The sequence below is a fragment of the Pseudophryne corroboree genome, chromosome 4 (assembly GCF_028390025.1).
Source record: "Pseudophryne corroboree isolate aPseCor3 chromosome 4, aPseCor3.hap2, whole genome shotgun sequence".
NCBI lineage: Eukaryota > Metazoa > Chordata > Amphibia > Anura > Myobatrachidae > Pseudophryne > Pseudophryne corroboree.
In genome coordinates, this window is record NC_086447.1 from 445,542,900 (window position 1) to 445,566,616 (window position 23,717).

General features: G+C 45.7%; 1 protein-coding gene across 4 annotated transcripts in view; it reads right to left on the minus strand.

Moving 5' to 3' along the window:
* ORC3 (origin recognition complex subunit 3) overlaps nucleotides 1-23,717 on the minus strand; it is a 234,743-nt gene that overhangs the window by 83,533 nt on the left and 127,493 nt on the right. For all 4 annotated transcript variants that reach the window (XM_063916932.1, XM_063916929.1, XM_063916930.1 and 1 more), the window contains exon 9: nucleotides 19,206-19,365. In XM_063916932.1, the coding sequence (XP_063773002.1) occupies nucleotides 19,206-19,365 (160 nt within the window). The remainder of the gene's footprint in view (nucleotides 1-19,205; nucleotides 19,366-23,717) is intronic.

Below are 23,717 nucleotides of genomic sequence, written 5' to 3' on the forward strand. Positions count from 1 at the left end.
CTGTTTCACCTAATTCTGCCATCTACAGTGAAGATATATCTATATGTCTATTCACACCAATACATTGCTGGGATAACTTATGCAGAGGATTTACAGGAGGCTTTTTTCTATGGGACTCAGATCATATTCTTGAAGGGTGAACTATTATTCTTGCACTCTCGGGTGTTTGAGAGTGCACCTTGAGTGTTTTGGGGCGTTTCCACTTATTGGTGTATACGTGTACATGTAAAAAACAAAAGGAGCGCTGGTATTTTGCATTTATCTGTATACATTGTTTTAGAGTATTGGACAGAAGCTCTATATATAAAAAATGCTCACATTTTTGGAGAAAATAATTTATCTACAGAGAAACGCAAAGCACTAGTTTAGCTGTGCACATTTAGGTTTCAGCACTGAGAAATAGCCAGACAATTAAATTTCCCATCTACTCAGGATTTTTTCCATTTGTTCCTATACTTTTATGACCACAAGTCTTGGAAAAAGAACATCAGATGATCTGCTTTTTAAAATTTGAATATTCTACTGAAAATGACTGGTTTTAAGAATTGAAATTGCTGCACTCCACCTTTTCATACTGCCACACTAGCTTCCCACTTATGTAACTTAACTTGGTCTGTACTGCTTAATTTTCTTTTAGATGTGTCAAGGCTTTTTAAAAACCACATCTCCACTATTTATTATGCACTTCCTGTGCATATGCATGCTAACTCTGTCTCCCTACCTGCACAATACCTACTGTATATCCTACTACACGGTCACCTTTACTATTAACAGCCCCGGACCGCTGAACAACATGGACTAATACAGTTTAGAAGTGCTGCCAACAAAATCCTTGTAACTAAACGTTGGTGTAGGGTTGTTTGAAAAAGGGCTGCACACACTTTTTATGGACACAGATGGTGACCGCCGCTGTGGATCCCAGCGGTCAGCATACCGACTGCAGGAACCCGGCGGCGAAATGCTGGCGGGGAGGGAGCGAGCGCAACAAGCCTCTTGCTTGCGCGCTGCCCTCGCCACAGGTTCTATTTCCACTCTTTGGATGTTGTGGACATGACTACACCCTGCACAGATACATCCATTTTGATTTCAATATCGGGGTTTTTTTTTAAGCTAAACAGAGTTTTTTTACTTTTGAGATAATAGAGCCTTTCACGCCAGAGCTCACTTCAGAGCGAATCATTCTGCATAAAGAACACCCAAATCATTATGCATAAGGAACACCCACCAAATGAACTAGAGCAATGTGTCGCTCCTTTTGCAAATGTGATCATTGCCTACACAAAGCTAGATGCAGGTGGCTTCTACATTTTAGGAAATAGTCCAGCTGAACACAAAGACTGCAGACCAGTGCACATGCTGTAGACCAATAAAATGCTAGCATTAATATACTCCAGAATTGCTATTCTTTTTGTTCAAAGGGGAGCATAACAACATACAGTAATCCCACTACTAGAATGAAAATATATGTACTGAATATAATAAGAGAAAAACAAGTAAAGCATAAAATCACAATGAAAATATTAAATAATAATAGTAATTTATTTAAAAACAATAAAATTCTAAATATTAAACCATCTTTAATTTAGAGGCTTCTACATATTATTGTGGAACTATTAAATACATTGTTTTCAGTAGCGAGCTTCCTTCTGTGCTTAGCAGCAATACCTTTATTGAAGGCAGACTTGTTTACTTGCGTCTCTTTGGGATACAACACAGAACTTGCTGTAAGGCTACAGCAAGTCAAGAGAGCTCAAGCAGAGCTGTGATAAATCCCAGGGAAAGGAATATAAGCAAATCTGCCTAATGATATAAACTACTGAAGAGTATGAAAGTTAAAACAATACCATAAACTGCAGGAAGGAATATACAGGCCAGTAAAAGTAAAAAAAATATCTCTGATGGAAAAAAAAACCCTTCAATCCTACATATTGGAATGTAATTATCATTTTATATATATATATATATATATATATATATATATATATATATATATATATATATATATATGTATGAACATTATGGTAAGAACTTACCGTTGATAACGTGATTTCTCTTATGTCCACAGGTATCCACAGGATAACATTGGGATATTGTCGAGCGACAGCGAAAATGGCACCAACACGGTCACGAGCTTTCTGGCCTCCCAGGATGCATTGGGGCCTCCACTATATAGTCCCGCCCACTGACTCAGTCAGATCAGTTCTTTCCACAGTGATTTTAGACAGGAACATTAAACATTAGGTAGAGACATGTACAGGCGATAAGAACACACATGCACACCCTTCCATACAAGAAGGAAGAGGTTTTAGTGATTGTCTAGATCCTCAAATCAGATGCGTCAGGGTGGGATCCCTGTGGATACCTGTGGACATGAGAGAAATCACGTTATCAACGGTAAGTTCTTACCATAACGTTCATTTCTCTGGCTGGGTCCACAGGATTTTCCACAGGATAACATTGGGAATCCCAAAGCCATTTTAGTGGTGGGGACGCTCCTGATTGCACAGGAGGACCTTTCGCCCGAAGTCTGCGCCATGAGAGGCAAAAGTATCCAAGGCATAATGTCTGATGAATGTGTTTATGGAAGACCATGTGGCTGCCCTACATATCTGTTCTGCTGATGCACCCTGTTGTGCTGCCCAAGAAGGACCTACCTTACGTGTAGAGTGTGCAGAGACATTAGCCGGAATAGGGAGATCTGCATGAGAATAAGCTTCAGATATTACCATACGGAGCCATCTCGCCAGCGTCTGTTTACTAGCAGGCCATCCTCTTCTATGGAATCCGTAGAGGATGAAGAGGGAATCTGTTTTCCTGATGGCACTAGTACGATCTATGTAGATTTTTAAAGCCTGGACCACGTCCAGTGACGCTTCTCCCGCAGATAGTCCCGATACCTGAAAGGCTGGGACTACAATCTCTTCATTCAGGTGAAACTTTGACACCACCTTTGGAAGATAACTAGATCTCGTTCTGACAACTGCTCTGTCTGGAAAAAAACTTAGGAAAGGAGACTTACAAGATAATGCTCCTAAATCTGACACTCTTCTGGCTGACGCCATTGCCAGTAAAAAAAGAACTTTAACCGTTAACCACTTAAAATCTGCTCTCTCAAGTGGTTCAAACAGAGGACCCTGGAGAAATTTAAGAACTAAATTCAAATCCTAGGGAGCTGCCGGAGGAACAAATGGAGGTTGAATATGTACTACTCTTTGGAAAAACGTACGTACATCCTGTAGGTCAGCAATCGTCTGCTGGAACCATACAGTCGACGCTGAGACTTGTACCCTCAAGGAAGCAACTTTCAACCCTTTATCCAATCCTGCCTGCAGGAAATCCAAAATCCTAGCTACTTTAAAAGATCTCGGATTGTAATTTTTTCCAGTACACCAATGAATATAGGCTTGCCATATTCTATGATACACAGGCCGAAGAAGGCTTTCTTGCTATAAGCATGGTTTGGATTACTTGCTTTGAAAATCCTTTAGCCTCTAAGATAGAGGTTTCAACAGCCACGTCAAAGACAGGCGATCCAGATGACTGTGACAACAAGGACCCTGCATTAATAGATCTGGACGTTGAGGGTGCAGTATCGGTGCTTCCACGGACATTCTCAACAGATCTGTGTACCAATGCCTTCTTGGCCAAGCTGGAGCTATTAGAATGATTGCTCCTTTTGCCTGTTTTATCTTTCTCTCTACTCTGGGTAACAGAGATATTGGAGGGAACAGATATGCCAGCTGAAACCTCCATTCTACTGACAGTGCGTCTACCAGGACCGCTCCTGGCTCCCTTGTTCTTGATCCGTACATCGGAACATTGTTGTTTAGATGAGACGCCATAAGGTCCATCTCCGGTAGACCCCATCTGTTCACCAGTGTCTGAAACACTTCTGGGTGTAGTGCCCATTCGGTTTCCTGAATGGTGTGCCGACTGAGAAAATCCGCTTCCCAATTTAGTACACCCGGGACAAATACTGCCGACAATGCCGGGAGATGGAGTTCTGCCCATTTTAGAATGGGGGTTACTTCCTCCATCAGACTCTTGCTGTGAGTTCCTCCTTGATGATTGAGGTATGCTATTGCCGTCGCATTGTCTGAACGGATCTGGACTGGTCTTCCTTGTAGATTGTCCTTTGCCTGAACCAGAGCCAAGTAAATGGCTCTTATTTCTAACAGATTTATGGGCAGGCGACTTTCCCTTGCGGTCCATTTTCCTTGGAACCATAGGCTTCCGAGTACCGCCCCCCAGCCTTGCAGGCTGGCATCTGTCGTCAGGACTTGCCACTCTTTTATCCAAAAGGGTCTCCCCTTGTTTAAATGGCCTGTCTGTAGCCACCACGCTAGAGACCTTTTTACATTTACTGGAATCTTTATCATCTGTTTCTTTATCGTTTGATGATTTCCGTTCCATTTGGTCAAAATGAGATGCTGCAACGGTCTGGAGTGGAATTGCGCATATTCCACCATGTCGAACGTTGATACCATCAGACCCAACAGTCGCATTGCTGCATGGACTGACATTGTCTGGGCTTGCAACGCTTCCTGAGCCATGACCTGCACCTTGACTATTTTTTTCTCTGGTAAGAGAACTCTCTGTAGGTCTGAATCCAATATGGCTCCCAAATGAACCATCCGCTGTGATGGATTCAGGGACGACTTCTCCCAATTTATGAGCCACCCGTGTCTCTGTAAACAAACTATCGTCTGTTGAAGATGGCTCAACAGTAAATCTTGCGACTGTGCTAAGATTAACAGGTCGTCGAGGTATGGGAATATTCTTATCCCCTGCTTGCGCAGACAAGCTGCCATAACCACCATGATCTTGGTAAACACTCTGGGTGCTGTAGCTAGCCCGAAAGGCAGAGCTTGGAACTGGAAATGTTCCTGGAGGATGGCAAACCTGAGGTAACACTGATGTGACAGTGCTATAGGCACATGTAGGTAAGCATCCCGTACATCCAGAGATACCATTTAATCTCCCGGTTCCATAGCCAACATTATGGAGCGTAACGTCTCCATGTGGAACTTCGGGATCCATATGTATCTGTTCAACATTTTCAGATTTAGAATTGGTCGATATGACCCATTTGGTTTCTGGATTAGAAATAGATTGGAGTAATACCCCTGTCCCTTTTGTGATGGAGGTACTGCGACAATCACACCTGACTGCAGTAATTTTTGGACTGCTTCTTGCAGGGCATTGGCCTTCGACTCTATACGAGACGGGCTGGTGCAAAAAAATCTTTGAGGAGGCTGCCTCCTGAATGGGAATCCATACCCCTGAGATACCACCTTCTGCAGCCAGGCATCTGTTGTTGACTGTTGCCATATGTGTGCAAATTGAAGGAGTCGGCCCCCAACCCTGGAATCCTCCAGGCGGAGGCCCGTCTCTTCAGGCTGAGGGTTTCTGTTCAGGTTTGGAAGCTGGCTTTTTGCTAGCCCACTGCTTCCTACCCCTGGCTTTAAACTGGGGTTGCTTAGGCTCCTCTTTAGCTTTCGCTTTGCTTTGCCAACGAAAGGAGCGAAATTTTAAACCCTTGGACTTAGGGTTATAGGTAGCCGGAAATCTGACCTTTTTCGATTCAGCCTCTGATTCTAGGATATCCGATAACGGTTTTCCAAATAATATATTACCTACAAAAGGCAATGCTTCCAATTCCTTCTTGGATTCCGCATCTGCCTTCCAGGTCCGTAGCCAAACTGCTCTGCGAGCGACTACTGACAAGGCTGAAGCTTTAGAAGCAACTGTACCTATATCAATTGCTGCTTCTTCCAAACACTGGGCAGATTGTCTTAAACGGCAAAAACGATCCACTTGCTCCCTAGTAGGAGAAGGGATGTCATTCTCTAGTTCCTCTATCCATTCGCCCATTGCCTTTGCTACCCAGGCCGAAGCCATAGCAGGTCTTACCACTGCTCCTACTAGAGAAAATAAATTTTTCAAGAGGCTCTCTACCCTTCTGTCTGTGACATCATTTAGTGAGGTAGATGACAGTGGTAAAGCAGATTTATGCACGAGTCGCAGAACATGTGCATCTACTTTCGGAGGAACTTCTCTTTTTGAACAATCCACAGCTGGAAATGGATAATAAGAATCCCATCTTTTACGAATCTTATACTTTTTACTGGGCGCCGCCCAAGACTCATCCATCATTTCCGTCAGCTCATCTGACGCTGGGAATACAGCTTTCACTGCCTTTGTTCGTTTAAATACAGGTGCTTTAGTATTTAACACTGTCTTGGCTGGCTCTTCTAACGAGATAACAGCCTTTACAGCATTAATAAGTTCAGCAACATCATCTGAACTAAAACTCTGCGACTGATCATCATACGGAGTCGAGTCTACTGTATCATCATCCGTTGTATCATCTTGTGTAGTCTGCCACATAGATGTATCTGTCTTAGTCTTATCTGTCTCTTGGTTGCTAGTAGAGGCTACAGGAACCAGGCCATAGGAAGGGAGCTGCATGTATGGGTTCATAGTGTAACCTAACCCCTGAGGTGGTGCTACTGGTGCCAACTTGTCCACAATAGAGGACAGAGTCTTTGCAAACATATTCCATGGTGGCTCTGTTGGTGGTTGAACCAACTCCTGTCTTTTACTTCGCTGAAAAGCGAAACAGTTTGCACACAAACCCTCATAAGTGACCAATTGATTCATATCAATTACCCCTGACTTACAAGATAAACATGTTAGGGCTATGGGAGTGCTTGACAAATTCTCCTCATCACTTTTGCCGCTCACAGACATTTTATCTGATATTGACTACACAATTTTGTGACTGAAAAACACCCTATAATCAGTATATAGAGGTGAAATCAATCTGACCACAGTGCACCTGATTTGAGGGTCAGAACAGGACTGACATTACACAGAAAAGTCAGCACGCATACTAGCAGTCAGTCACATGTTAAAGCATTAGACATTGTCATATGAGAATACAACCTCCATAACAACTTATACATAAGTAGGAAAAATAAGAATTTACTTACCGATAATTCTATTTCTCGTAGTCCGTAGTGGATGCTGGGGACTCCGTAAGGACCATGGGGGAATAGCGGCTCCGCAGGAGACAGGGCACAAAAGTAAAAGCTTTAGGATCAGGTGGTGTGCACTGGCTCCTCTCCCTATGACCCTCCTCCAAGCCTCAGTTAGGATACTGTGCCCGGACGAGCGTACACAATAAGGAAGGATTTTGAATCCCGGGTAAGACTCATACCAGCCACACCAATCACACTGTACAACCTGTGATCTGAACCCAGTTAACAGCATGATAACAGCGGAGCCTCTGAAAAGATGGCTCACAACAATAATAACCCGATTTTTGTAACAATAACTATGTACAAGTATTGCAGACAATCCGCACTTGGGATGGGCGCCCAGCATCCACTACGGACTACGAGAAATAGAATTATCGGTAAGTAAATTCTTATTTTCTCTGACGTCCTAAGTGGATGCTGGGGACTCCGTAAGGACCATGGGGATTATACCAAAGCTCCCAAACGGGCGGGAGAGTGCGGATGACTCTGCAGCACCGAATGAGAGAACTCCAGGTCCTCCTCAGCCAGGGTATCAAATTTGTAGAATTTTTCAAACGTGTTTGCCCCTGACCAAGTAGCAGCTCGGCAAAGTTGTAAAGCCGAGACCCCTCGGGCAGCCGCCCAAGATGAGCCCACCTTCCTTGTGGAATGGGCATTTACATATTTTGGCTGTGGCAGGCCTGCCACAGAATGTGCAAGCTGAATTGTACTACACATCCAACTAGCAATCGTCTGCTTAGAAGCAAGAGCACCCAGTTTGTTGGGTGCATACAGGATAACAGCAAGTCAGTTTTCCTGACTCCAGCCGTCCTGGAAATCTATATTTTCAGGGCCCTGACAACATCTAGCAACTTGGAGTCCTCCAAGTCCCTAGTAGCCGCAGGTACCACAATAAGCTGGTTCAGGTGAAACGCTGACACCACCTTAGGGAGAAACTGGGGACGAGTCCGCAGCTCTGCCCTGTCCGAATGGACAAACAGATATGGGCTTTTGTGAGACAAAACCGCCAATTCTGACACTCGCCTGGCCGAGGCCAGGGCCAACAGCATGGTCACTTTCCATGTGAGATATTTCAAATCCACAGATTTGAGCGGTTTAAACCAATGTGATTTGAGGAATCCCAGAACTACGTTGAGAACCCACAGTGCCACTGGAGGCACAAAAGGGGGTTGTATATGCAGTACTCCCTTGACAAACTTCTGGACTTCAGGAACTGAAGCCAATTCTTTCTGGAAGAAAATCGACAGGGCCGAAATTTGAACCTTAATGGACCCCAATTTGAGGCCCATAGACACTCCTGTTTGTAGGAAATGCAGGAATCGACCGAGTTGAAATTCCTCCGTGGGGGCCTTCCTGGCCTCACACCATGCAACATATTTTCGCCAAATGCGGTGATAATGTTGTGCGGTCACCTCCTTCCTGGCTCTGACCAGGGTAGGGATGACCTCTTCCGGAATGCCTTTTTCCCTTAGGATCCGGCGTTCAACCGCCATGCCGTCAAACGCAGCCGCGGTAAGTCTTGGAACAGACATGATCCTTGCTGAAGCAAGTCCCTTCTTAGTATCTCTTGAAGTTCCGGGTACCAAGTCCTTCTTGGCCAATCCGGAGCCACGAGTATAGTTCTTACTCCTCTCCATCTTATAATTCTCAGTACCTTGGGTATGAGAGGCAGAGGAGGGAACACATACACCGACTGGTACACCCACGGTGTTACCAGAGCGTCCCAGCTATTGCCTGAGGGTCTCTTGACCTGGCGCAATACCTGTCCAGTTTTTTGTTCATACGGGACGCCATCATGTCCACCTTTGGTCTTTCCCAACGGTTCACAATCATGTGGAAGACTTCCAGATGAAGTCCCCACTCTCCCGGGTGGAGGTCGTTCCTGCTGAGGAAGTCTGCTTCCCAGTTGTCCACTCCCGGAATGAACACCGCTGACAGTGTTATCACATGATTTTTCGCCCAGCGAAGAATCCTTGCTGCCATTGCCCTCCTGCTTCTTGTGCCACCCTGTCTGTTTACGTGGGCGACTGCCGTGATGTTGTCCGACTGGATCAGCACCGGTTGACTTTGAAGCAGAGGTCTTCCTAGGCTCAGAGCATTGTAAATTGCCCTTAGCTCCAGTATATTTATGTGGAGAGAAGTCTCCAGACTTGACCACACTCCTTGGAATTTTCTTCCCTGTGTGACTGCTCCCCAGCCTCTCAGGCTGGCATCCGTGGTCACCAGAACCCAGTCCTGAATGCCGAATGTGCTGCCCTCTAGTAGATGAGCACTCTGCAGCCACCACAGAAGAGACACCCTTGTCCTTGGAGACAGGATTATCAGCTGATGCATCTGAAGATGCGATCCGGACCATTCGTCCAGCAGATCCCACTGAAAAATTCTTGCGTGAAATCTGCCGAATGGAATCGCTTCGTAAGAAGCCACCATTTTTCCCAGGACTCTTGTGCATTGATGCACTGACACTTGGCCTGGTTTTAGGAGGTTTCTGACTAGCTCGGATAACTCCCTGGCTTTCTCCTCCGGGAGAAACACCTTTTTCTGGACTGTGTCCAGAATCATCCCTAGGAACAGCAGACGTGTCGTCGGAATCAGCTGCGATTTTGGAATATTTAGAATCCACCCGTGCTGTCGTAGAACTACTTGAGATAGTGCTACTCCGACCTCCAACTGTTCTCTGGACCTTGCCCTTATCAGGAGATCGTCCAAGTAAGGGATAATTAAGACGCCTTTTCTTTGAAGAAGAATCATCATTTCGGTCATTACCTTGGTAAAGACCCGGGGTGCCGTGGACAATCCAAACGGCAGCGTCTGAAACTGATAGTGACAGTTCTGTACCACGAACCTGAGGTACCCTTGGTGAGAAGGGCAAATTGGGACATGGAGGTAAGCATCCTTGATGTCCAGGGACACCATATAGTCCCCTTCTTCCTGGTTCGCTATCACTGCTCTGAGTGACTCCATCTTGATTTGAACCTTTGTATGTAAGTGTTCAAAGATTTCAGATTTAGAATAGGTCTCACCGAGCCGTCTGGCTTCAGTACCACAAATAGTGTGGAATAATACCCCTTTCCTTGTTGTAGGAGGGGTACTTTGATTATCACCTGCTGGGAATACAGCTTGTGAATTGTTTCCAATACTGCCTCCCTGTCGGAGGGAGACGTTGGTAAAGCAGACTTCAGGAACCTGCGAGGGGGAGACGTCTCGAATTTCCAATCTGTACCCCTGGGATACTACTTGTAGGATCCAGGGGTCCACTTGCGAGTGAGCCCACTGCGCGCTGAAACTCTTGAGACGACCCCCCACCGCACCTGAGTCCGCTTGTACGGCCCCAGCGTCATGCTGAGGACTTGGCAGAAGCGGTGGAGGGCTTCTGTTCCTAGGAAGGGGCTGCCTGCTGTAGTCTTCTTCCCTTTCCTCTACCCCTGGGCAGATATGACTGGCCTTTTGCCCGCTTGCCCTTATGGGGACGAAAGGACTGAGGCTGAAAAGACGGTGTCTTTTTCTGCTGAGATGTGACTTGGGGTAAAAAAGGTGGATTTTCCAGCTGTTGCCGTGGCCACCAGGTCCGATGGACCGACCCCAAATAACTCCTCCCCTTTATACGGCAATACTTCCATGTGCCGTTTGGAATCTGCATCACCTGACCACTGTCGTGTCCATAAACATCTTCTGGCAGATATGGACATCGCACTTACTCTTGATGCCAGAGTGCAAATATCCCTCTGTGCATCTCGCATATATAGAAATGCATCCTTTAAATGCTCTATAGTCAATAAAATACTGTCCCTGTCAAGGGTATCAATATTTTCAGTCAGGGAATCCGACCAAGCCACCCCAGCGCTGCACATCCAGGCTGAGGCGATCGCTGGTCGCAGTATAACACCAGTATGTGTGTATATACTTTTTAGGATATTTTCCAGCCTCCTATCAGCTGGCTCCTTGAGGGCGGCCGTATCTGGAGACGGTAACGCCACTTGTTTTGATAAGCGTGTGAGCGCCTTATCCACCCTAAGGGGTGTTTCCCAACGCGCCCTAACTTCTGGCGGGAAAGGGTATAACGCCAATAATTTTCTATCGGGGGAAACCCACGCATCATCACACACTTTATTTAATTTATCTGATTCAGGAAAAACTACAGGTAGTTTTTTCACACCCCACATAATACCCTTTTTTGTGGTACTTGTAGTATCAGACATATGTAACACCTCCTTCATTGCCCTTAACATGTAACGTGTGGCCCTAATGGAAAATACGTTTGTTTCTTCACCGTCGACACTGGAGTCAGTGTCCGTGTCTGTGTCGACCGACTGAGGTAAATGGGCGTTTTAAAGCCCCTGACGGTGTTTGAGACGCCTGGACAGGTACTAATTGGTTTGCCGGCCGTCTCATGTCGTCAACCGACCTTGCAGCGTGTTGACATTATCACGTAATTCCCTAAATAAGCCATCCATTCCGGTGTCGACTCCCTAGAGAGTGACATCACCATTACAGGCAATTGCTCCGCCTCCTCACCAACATCGTCCTCATACATGTCGACACACACGTACCGACACACAGCACACACACAGGGAATGCTCTGATAGAGGACAGGACCCCACTAGCCCTTTGGGGAGACAGAGGGAGAGTTTGCCAGCACACACCAAAACGCTATAATTATACAGGGACAACCTTATATAAGTGTTTTCCCTTATAGCATCTTAATATATAATAATATCGCCAAATAAGTGCCCCCCCTCTCTGTTTTAACCCTGTTTCTGTAGTGCAGTGCAGGGGAGAGCCTGGGAGCCTTCCTAGCAGCGGAGCTGTGTAGGAAAATGGCGCTGTGTGCTGAGGAGAATAGGCACCGCCCCCTTTTCGGCGGGCTTCTTCTCCCGTTTTTCTGACAACCTGGCAGGGGTTAAATACATCCATATAGCCCCAGAGGCTATATGTGATGTATTTTTAGCCAGCATAGGTACTTTCATTGCTGCCCAGGGCGCCCCCCCCCAGCGCCCTGCACCCTCAGTGACCGTTGGTGTGAAGTGTGCTGAGAGCAATGGCGCACAGCTGCCGTGCTGTGCGCTACCTTAAGAAGACTGGGAAGTCTTCAGCCGCCGATTTCTGGACCTCTTCTCTCTTCAGCATCTGCAAGGGGGTCGGCGGCGCGGCTCCGGTGACCCATCCAGGCTGTACCTGTGATCGTCCCTCTGGAGCTAGTGTCCAGTAGCCTAAGAAGCCAATCCATCCTGCACGCAGGTGAGTTCACTTCTTCTCCCCTAAGTCCCTCGTTGCAGTGAGCCTGTTGCCAGCAGGACTCACTGAAAATAAAAAACCTAACAAAACTTTTACTCTAAGCAGCTCTTTAGGAGAGCCACCTAGATTGCACCCTTCTCGGCCGGGCACAAAAACCTAACTGAGGCTTGGAGGAGGGTCATAGGGGGAGGAGCCAGTGCACACCACCTGATCCTAAAGCTTTTACTTTTGTGCCCTGTCTCCTGCGGAGCCGCTATTCCCCATGGTCCTTACGGAGTCCCCAGCATCCACTTAGGACGTCAGAGAAATTGTACTTCTGTTTAACTGGTTCTTTTTTCAACATAACATGCAGAAAACACAGTAATATACAGGTCTCATATGCAATAGGTACTAAAAATTAACAATGCATACTAAGAATTAGAAGGAATTTTTAGTACTGTATACCCTGCCTCCAGAGAGCGGGATACAGGGAGACTCACCACACTTCCATATCCAAGCAAAGACGCTCGTAAGACGCTGAGTGGATTCAGACGCTACTGATGTACACTGCCACTCTTGATAACTGATAACGGACACTGAGCGATTTCCACGTGTATGCAGACGCTAAGGCCTGCGACTCGGTCTGGCGGGCTTTATCTCCTGTGTACACAACCGCAGCGTCTAAGCTGCGACCGAGTACCCTCATGGTAGCGTCTGAGCCGGAAGTGAGGTCATTCAGTTCATGAAACGAGAGACACGTGGAAACTGGCCATGAACTCGGAGGAGGGGCGGCCAGGAGAGCGTCTGAAACCCCCTGTTGACTTAAACTCCCAGGATCGCGGCCTCACCTAGTCCTGGCGCCTATGATCCCCAGAGCGTAGCGCTATCACACCGGGATGTTCGGCGCATCAACACACTGTTTGTAGTCTCCACCAAATCAGTGTAGCTGTGTCCTGACCCCTCTAGTAAGAGGAAGTCCATAGACTCACCATCTCCCCATGCTCCGGCCACAGCCTGGTTACGTTTGCTGGACCTGCTAGAACATCCGACACAGACGCCCGTCGAGACAGCACTAATACCCGAAGGTAAGCGTTGTTGCGACCCGGTGGGGAGTTGTTGGAGCGACTCTAATATGCGTTTAAGACGCTGTTAAGAGAAGTCGCTCAAAAAACCAAAACAGTAAGTCTATAAAAATAAATTAATGAAAACTTAAGGCTGCTTTTACAGCAGCCCTGTGACCATGCGGGTTCCTGCCGCACCAAGCAAAAAACTGATCTGACTGAGTCAGTGGGCGGGACTATATAATGGAGGCCCCAATGCATCCTGGGAGGCCAGAAAGCTCGTGACCGTGTTGGTGCCATTTTCGCTGTCGCTCGACAATATCCCAATGTTATCCTGTGGATAATCCTGTGGACCCAGCCAGAGAAAATAAGAATTTACTCACCGGTAATTCTATTTCTCGTAGTCCGTAGTGGATGCTGGGAACTCCGAAAGGACCATGGGGAATAGCGGGCTCCGAAGGAGGCTGGGCACTCTAGAAAGATTTAGGACTACCTGGTGTGCACTGGCTCCTCCCACTATGACCCTCCTCCAAGCCTCAGTTAGGACACTGTGCCCGGACGAGCGTACACAATAAGGAAGGATTTTGAATCCCGGGTAAGACTCATACCAGCCACACCAATCACACCGTACAACTCGTGATATGAATCCCAGTTAACAGTATGAAACAACTGAGCCTCTCAACAGATGGCTCAACAATAACCCGATTTAGTTAACAATAACTATGTACAAGTATTGCAGATAAACCGCACTTGGGATGGGCGCCCAGCATCCACTACGGACTACGAGAAATAGAATTACCGGTGAGTAAATTCTTATTTTCTCTAACGTCCTAGTGGATGCTGGGAACTCCGAAAGGACCATGGGGATTATACCAAAGCTCCCAAACGGGCGGGAGAGTGCGGATGACTCTACAGCACCGAATGAGAGACTCCAGGTCCTCCTCAGCCAGGGTATCAAATTTGTAGAATTTAGCAAACGTGTTTGCCCCTGAAGTAGCTGCTCGGCAAAGTTGTAAAGCCGAGACCCCTCGGGCAGCCGCCCAAGATGAGCCCACCTTCCTAGTGGAATGGGCATTTACAGATTTTGGCTGTGGCAGGCCTGCCACAGAATGAGCAAGCTGAATTGTACTAGAAATCCAGCGAGCAATAGTCTGCTTAGAAGCAGGAGCACCCAGCTTGTTGGGTGCATACAGGATAAACAGCGAGTCAGATTTTCTGACTCCAGCCGTCCTGGAAACATATATTTTCAGGGCCCTGACAACGTCTAGCAACTTGGAGTCCTCCAAGTCCCTAGTAGCCGCAGGCACCACAATAGGCTGGTTCAGGTGAAACGCTGACACCACCTTTGGGAGAAATTGGGGACGATTCCTCAATTCTGCCCTATCCATATGGAAAATCAGATAAGGGCTTTTACATGATAAAGCCGCCAATTCTGACACACGCCTGGCTGAAGCCAAAGCCAATAACATGACCACTTTCCACGTGAGATATTTCAGATCCACGGTTTTTAGTGGCTCAAACCAATGTGATTTTAAGAAACTCAACATCACGTTGAGATCCCAAGGTGCCAGATCATCTCTTGAAGTTCCGGGTACCACGCTCTTCTTAGCCAATCCGGAACCACGAGAATTGTGTTTACACCTCGCTTTCTTATTATTCTCAATACCTTTGGTATGAGAGGTAGAGGAGGGAACACATAAACTGACTGGTACACCCACGGTGTCACTAGAGCGTCCACAGCTATCGCCTGAGGGTCTCTTGACCTGGCGCAATACCTCTCTAGTTTTTTGTTTAGGCGGGACGCCATCATGTCCACCTGTGGACGACCCCACTGATTTACAATCATTTGGAAGACTTCTGGATGAAGTCCCCACTCTCCCGGGTGGAGGTCGTGCCTGCTGAGAAAGTCTGCTTCCCAGTTGTCCACTCCCGGGATGAACACTGCTGACAGTGCTAGTACATGATTTTCCGCCCATCGGAGAATCCTTGTGGCTTCTGCCATTGCCATCCTGCTTCTTGTGCCGCCCTGTCGATTCACATGGGCGACTGCCGTGATGTTGTCTGACTGGATCAGCACCGGCTGGTGTAGGAGCAGGGATTTTGCTTGACTTAGGGCATTGTAAATGGCCTTTAGTTCCAGAATATTTATGTGAAGGGAAGTCTCCTGACTTGACCATAGTCCTTGGAAGTTTCTTCCCTTTGTGACTGCCCCCCAGCCTCGTAGGCTGGCATCCGTGGTCACCAGGACCCAGTCCTGTATGCCGAATCTGCGGCCCTCCAAAAGATGAGCACTCTGCAGCCACCACAGAAGAGACACCCTGGTTCTTGGGGACAGGGTTATCAAGCGATGCATCTGAAGATGCGATCCGGACCACTTGTCCAACAGGTCCCACTGAAAAATCCTGGCATGGAACCTGCCGAATGGAATTGCTTCGTAAGAAGCCACCATCTTTCCCAGGACCCGCGTGCAGTGATGCACCGATACCTGTTTTGGTTTTAGGAGGTCTCTGACTAGAGAAGACAACTCCCTGGCTTTCTCCTCCGGGAGAAACACTTTTTTCTGGACTGTGTCCAGAATCATTCCCAGGAACATTAGACGTGTCGTCGGGACCAGCTGTGACTTTGGGATATTCAGAATCCAGCCGTGCTGGCGCAGCACTTCCTGAGATAGTGCTACTCCCACTAACAACTGTTCCTTGGATCGTGCCTTTATTAGGAGATCGTCCAAGTATGGGATAATTAAAACTCCCTTTTTTCGAAGGAGTATCATCATTTCCGCCATAACCTTGGTAAATACCCTCGGTGCCGTGGAGAGTCCAAACGGCAGCGTCTGGAATTGGTAATGGCAATCATGTACCACAAATCTGAGGTACTCCTGGTGAGGATGGTAAATGGGGACATGCAGGTAAGAATCCTTGATGTCCAGGGATACCATGTAATCCCCCTCCTCCAGGCTTGCAATAACCGCCCTGAGCGATTCCATCTTGAACTTGAATTTTTTTATGTATGTGTTCAAGGATTTCAAATTTAAAATGGGTCTCACCGAACCGTCCGGTTTCGGCACCACAAATAGTGTGGAATAGTAACCCCGGCCTTGTTGAAGTAGGGGTACCTTGATTATCACCTGCTGGGAATACAGCTTGTGAATCGCTGCTAGCACCGCCTCCCTGTCTGAGGGAGCAATCGGCAAGGCAGATTTTAGGAACCGGTGGGGTGGAGCCGCCTCGAATTCCAGCTTGTACCCCTGAGATACTATTTGAAGGATCCAGGGATCCACCTGTGAGCGAGCCCACTGATCGCTGAATTTCAGGAGGCGGGCCCCCACCGTACCTGGCTCCGCCTGTGGAGCCCCACCGTCATGCGGCGGACTTGGAAGAGGAAGCGGGGGAGGACTTTTGCTCCTGGGAACCTGCTGTTTGTTGCAGCCTTTTTCCCCTACCTCTGCCTCTAGAGAGAAAAGACCCTCCTTTTCCCCGCTTGTTTTTCTGGGTCCGAAAGGACTGAACCTGATAAAATGGCGCCTTCTTAGGCTGTGAGGGGACATGGGGTAAAAATGCTGACTTCCCAGACGTTGCTGTGGAAACTAGGTCGGAGAGACCATCCCCAAATAATTCCTCCCCCTTATAAGGCAAAACTTCCATGTGCCTTTTGGAATCTGCATCTCCAGTCCACTGGCGAGTCCATAAGCATCTCCAGGCAGAGATGGACAATGCACTTATTTTAGATGCCAGCCGGCAGACTTCCCTCTGTGCATCTCTCATATATAAGACTGAGTCTTTGATATGGTCAATTGTTAGCAGAATCGTGTCTCTGTCTAGTGTGTCAATATTTTCTGACAGTTTATCTGACCACGCAGCGGCAGCACTGCACATCCATGCTGACGCAATAGCTGGTCTAAGTATAATGCCTGAGTGTGTATATACAGACTTCAGGATCGCCTCCTGCTTTCTATCAGCAGGTTCCTTAAGGGCGGCCGTATCCTGAGACGGTAGTGCCACCTTTTTAGACAAACGTGTGAGCGCTTTATCCACTCTAGGAGGTGTTTCCCAACGTAACCTATCCTCTGGCGGGAAAGGGAACGCCATTAGTACCTTCTTAGGAATTACCAATTTCTTATCAGGGGAAGCCCACGCTTCTTCACACACTTCATTTAATTCATCTGACGGGGGAAAAACTACAGGTAGTTTTTTCTCCCCAAACATAATACCCTTTTTTGTGGTACCTGGATGTAAATCAGAGATATTTAACACCTCTTTCATTGCCTCAATCATGCAGTGAATGGCCTTCATGGGCATTAAATTTGACTCCTCGTCGTCGACACTGGTGTCAGTATCCGTGTCGACATCTACTTGTGCCATCTGAGATAGCGGGCGTTTCAGAGCCCCTGATGACTTTTGAGACACCTGGACAGGCACGAGCTGAGAACTCGGCTGTCCCGCAGTCGGCATGTCGTCAAATTTCTTATGTAATGAGTCTATACGTGCACTCATTTCTTTCCATAAGCACATCCACTCAGGTGTCTGCCCCCCAGGGGGTGACATCCCTTCTAAAGGCATCTGCTCCGCCTCCACCTCATTATCCTCATCAAACATGTCGACACAGCCGTACCGACACTCCACACACACAGGGAATGCTCAATATAGAGGACAGGACCCACAAAAGCCCTTTGGGGGGACAGAGTGAGAGTATGCCAGCACACACCAGAGCGCTATTTAAGGCAGGGACTAACTGAGTTATGTCCCTTATAGCTGCTTTTTAATATAAACTATATACTGCGCCAAATTAAATGCCCCCCCTCTCTCTTTTTTACCCTTTTCTGTAGAGTAGTCTGCAGGGGAGAGCCAGGGAGCTTCCTTCCAGCGGAACGGTGAGGGAAAAATGGCGCCCAGTGTGCTGAGGGAGATAGCTCCGCCCCTTTTCCGCGGCCTATTCTCCCGCTTTTTTCTGGATTCTGGCAGGGGTATTTACCTCATATATAGCCCCTGGGGCTATATATTGAGGTATTTTTGCCAGCCAAGGTGTTTTTATTGCTGCCTCAGGGCGCCCCCCCCAGCGCCCTGCACCCTCAGTGACCGGAGTGTGAAGTGTGAGAGGAGCAATGGCGCACAGCTGCAGTGCTGTGCGCTACCTTGGTGAAGACTGATGTCTTCATGCCGCCGATTTTCCGGACCATCTTCTTGCTTCTGGCTCTGTAAGGGGGACGGCGGCGCGGCTCCGGGACCGAACATCAAGGCTGGGCCTGCGGTCGATCCCTCTGGAGCTAATGGTGTCCAGTAGCCTAAGAAGCCCAATCCGGCTGCAAGCAGGCGAGTTCGCTTCTTCTCCCCTTAGTCCCTCGCTGCAGTGAGCCTATTGCCAGCAGGTCTCACTGAAAATAAAAAACCTAAACTATACTTTCTTTCTAAGGGCTCAGGAGAGCCCCTAGTGTGCATCCAACCTCGGCCGGGCACAAAATCTAACTGAGGCTTGGAGGAGGGTCATAGTGGGAGGAGCCAGTGCACACCAGGTAGTCCTAAATCTTTCTAGAGTGCCCAGCCTCCTTCGGAGCCCGCTATTCCCCATGGTCCTTTCGGAGTTCCCAGCATCCACTAGGACGTTAAATATATATATATATATATATATATATATAATTCTAAATAATAAAGAGCCAAACTATAATTAAGCATATTAGTACATAGAAGCAATCAAAAATATTCCCATATTGGGCATACTGATGTTCCCTATAGATATAACATAGCAAGTTTCAGTAATATCAAATATTTAGCATCAATAATGAATTATTAATACCCATCATAAATATTGAAAGATAAAGATATCCTCTAAATATTGCAATAATAAATAAGATGATCTAAGAAACAATAAAAATGATTACAATATAAAGAAATACCTTATCCACAATGGTCGCCAAATGCTCTGTGCATGATAAGGACTGGAAGAGTTCTATGCACAGCAGGGATGAGACGGAGTGAGACAGCAGTCTGTGAATTATCATTGGAGATGTGGCAATACCAAATACCAGGACCAGGGGCAAGTCATCGGTGTACTGACTGAAAGAGAAACATAATATAAAAATAGGATTTTAATTACCTACCGGTAAATCCTTTTCTCGTAGTCCATAAGAGATATTGGGGAATCTAGTACAATGGGGTATAGATGGGGTCCAAAGGAGCCTGTGCACTGAAAATTTCTTCAGCTGGGTGTGCTGGCTCCTCCCCTCTATGCCCCCTCCCACAGGCAGTTATAGGTAAAAACGTGCCCGAAGGAGAAAGGACATACATGAGAGAAGGAAACATGACAACAAAGAGTGGTGAGATTTATAAACCAGCACTACACTAACATACAACAACCAGCAACGGCTGGAAACAACAACAGCAACAGCTGAACAGGTAACCACATAAAAGAGAACCTGCAGAAAAGTCAACGCACTGAGGCGGGCGCCCAATATCCCTTATGGACTATGAGAAAAGGATTTACCTGTAGGTAATTAAAATCCTATTTTCTCTAGCTTCCATAAGGGATATTGGGGAATCTAGTACGACGGGGACGTCCCAAAGCTTCCAGAACATGCGGAGACTGCTGCAGCACTGCCTGCCCAAACAGGGTATCCTCTTTGGCCAGGATATCCAATCTGTAAAACTTCACAAAAGGTGTTACCCCCCGACCAGGTAGCAGCTCGGCACAGTTGCAAAGCCGAGACTCCACAGTCAGCCACCCAGGAAGAATGCTAATAATAACAGAAAAGTACCTCGGCGCCAAAAGAGAGATAAGCTGCACACAGATAGGTCAAGCGGTATCCCCAATACCAAAGTATTAACGTGACAAGTAAAAGTTAGACCAAATGTAGTGCGCTAGTCAAATATAGTAGAATGATACTTCCCTCACAATTCCTTTAACATGTGGTATCCCATGTATTTCAGACAAATGGAATCCATATATAGGGAAGAAAAAATTCCAAATATAGTGTAGTATGTTACAGACAATAACAATTTTAATACAATCAGATATAAACTGTCCATATAACCATTGTAGCAAATGATATGGCAATCAAATGGTAATGGGTGGAAAATTACCAGAATATGGTGCAAAAAAAGCCTTAAATAATGCCTTTAGCAATGTGGTTTGCTGCTGTGTTATCCACATATAACTTGAAAACAGAAAAGTGAAGATGGAGGTTTACCAGAATTAAACAGGGTATGTGCCTTAAAGATGCCAATTTGGGGAGACAATGGCTCCGGAACCTGTCTCCAGAGATCACGCTACTCCGTCCGTCTGGTGAATCTCCCTTCAGCAGTGGTTTCTCCTGTCAAACAGAGCCAACACATTTCGGGAAATCTCCCTTCCTCAGGACTGCATGACAGGAGCTATAAACATGTGCTATTTAAACCCTGTGTAGGGATCACATCCGGGTCATGAGGTCACATCCATAAATTGATAAAACAACATTTAAAACACGCAATATGTATCTAAAATAAAAAGACATCCGAAATAATCCTAGTTGAATGATAACATGGTCACTAACTTAAATAAAGCTTAAAGGAATTTTTAGATAAAACATGTCCCCCGGAAGTAAAACCTCCGTACTTCCGGTCCGGCTATGCCGCTTACTGGAATCCGCCTTTAATTTGTCTCTCAGTTCACCGATTGCTCTCTTGAAGCTTCCACTATGCACACTGTGGTGAATACAGCGGAGTGTATACGCTGATTTGTGCTCGGCGGTTCTCAGCCTAGCACTTCCGGAATTGTGGAACGCGCTGTGAGCCGCATCCTGGCTTCCGGTGACGCACTTCCTGTTCGCGTCACTGGACCGCATTTGAAACGCAGCACTGCGGTATTATTAAATTATAGAAGATTCTTTAGTTGACTGTTGTCCTATAAAGTGAAAAACATACTTGTCTGGGTACCCCATATAAAATACTTTAAAATCGTATGTTTGTAAACAATAAATATGATGAAATTTATAAAAAATATATATAATTATGAGATCATTGAAGGCACATTTAACAGAGATAATTTGTTAAGCATGAACACCCTGTGAATGGTTGTATTTTCTATGAGAGTAATAAGTGGCAATCAGAGGTGTTTAGTAGACAAAATGTGAATAAATGGAATGTAACAGAAATAATCTAAGTAGGCTTTATGACAGAAAGAAAGTGAAAGGGGGCGAAAAGGGGGGGGGGGGGTGGCGGGTTTCACAAAAAACACTTTAATACAAAGTCTGCATTCAAGCAGTTAGGGGTAAGGCTTTTTAAATTATAAATCCATTTCATCTCAGTCTTGGCCAATCTTGTTGTTTCGTCTCTGTATCTCCAGGTGTTTTTTACATTTTCAATGGCTAAAAATTGTAGGATATGTTTGGTTGAAGAGTCATGTTTCTCTTTGAAGTGGCTAGATAAAGGATGGGTCATGACTCCTTTCTTAATATTTCTAATGTGTTCACCCAGACGTGTTTTAAGTGACCTGCTTGTTTTCCCCACATATATCTTGTGGCAACTGCACTCTATGAGGTAAATTACGTTGGTGGTGTGGCAGGTCATAAAATTATGAAGTTTGTATGAGGTACCGTTCACATTGAAATCTTCATATTTGGATTTGGTTGTTTGTACCTCGCGACACGCCTGGCATGTCCCACATCTGTAGAAGCCCTTACTTCTAATTGGATGGTGGTCATGTGATGTTAATGCGCTTTTGGTAAGTTTGCTTTTTAGGTTTGGTGCTCTGCGGTATATGAATTTGGGCTTTGCTGGTAAAGAATCCTTAAGTAATTGGTCTCTCTGTAATAGATGCCAGTGTTTCTTCACTATGGTCTCAATCCGTTTATGTTGGTGAGAAAATTGTGTGATAAAAGCAAATTTGTATGCATTGTCCCCTGGATTTCTTTTATCTTGTGCTTTCAGAAGTTCTTCTCTGTCTTTACTCATCACCTCTTCTTTTAGTCTGATTAATTGTTCTTTGTTATAACCCTTATCCTCAAAGCCTTTTCTCATTTGGTCGATTTGTTCTTCACACGTATTTCTCTTGCTGCAATTCCTTCTTAGTCTGAGGAATTGGCTTTTGGGTACACTCTTCAGCCAATCGGTATGATGTTCACTAGATATGTCTATATAATTGTTGGCGTCTGTGGGTTTTTTGTAACATTTGGTCTCCAATCTCCCTTCTTCAATATAGATGTTGAGATCCAAAAAATTTAATTCTTTTTGGCTTTTTGTGAAGCTGAGTGTCAGATTGAAGTCGTTACAGTTTAGTGATTGACAGTAATGTTCTAGCTCCTCCATTGGTCCCTCCCAAAAGAAGATGATATCATCAATATATCGATACCATAGTATTAGATTTTTCTTGTAGTTGGGATTTGTTTTCACTTGTTTCTCTTCCCAATATGACATATATAAATTTGCGAAACTAGGCGCAAATTTAGTGCCCATGGCTGTGCCGACCAATTAGGTTGTAGTATGATCCATTAAAGTAAAAATAGTTGTTTTTCAGTATAAATGAAATCCCTTGCAGAAGTAGTTCTTTCTTGTTCTCGGTAAGGTCCGTCTTATCCAAATAATACTTGATTGCTTCTATCCCTTTTTCATGTGGGATATTCGTATATAGGGCTTCCACATCTGCCGTAGCCATGTACATGTTGTTGTTCCAATCTATATTCTTAATTTTTTGTAAAGTATCTGTTGTATCTTTTAAATGGAATTCTGTTTTGCTGACCAGTGGTTGTAAATGGGCATCGATATATTCCGATAAATTGGCAGTAAGACTCCCTATGCCTGCAAATATCGGTCTTCCTGGGGGATTTGTCACACTTTTATGGATTTTAGGCAGGACGTATATTGTGGGTATTGATGGTTCTGAAACATTTATATAATCAAATTCTTTTTTTGTGAGGGTATTTTTGTCGAGATGAGATTGTAATAGTTTGTGTAGATTGGTTTTAATTTTAGCTGTTGGATCGTTTTTCAGTTTTGTGTACGTCTTCCCATCTTCCAGTTGTCGGTAAATCTCTTTTATATAGTCCTCTTTGTTCAGGATGACAACACCTCCTCCCTTATCGCTTGGTTTAATGATGATGCTTTCATCACTCTGTAATGCTTTCAGTGCCAGGCGTTCTTTTTTACTTAAATTCCATTTGTTATTTCTTGTATTTCCCATTTTTCCTAAATCATCCATGACTGCTTTTTGGAAGCTGTCCACCAGACTTCCTTTGAGATGCTTTGGGTAGAAAGTCGATTTGTTTTTGAAATTTCCTTCACTTGTTATTTCACCAATGTCTCCTTCTAGTTCTTTCTTCGTGAAAAAATTTTTAATTGTCAATTTTCTTATAAATTTTTCTACATCCAAGAATAAACCGAATTGGTCAATATTGTTGGTGGGCGCGAATTTCAGACCCTTCATGAGAAGTTTTTCT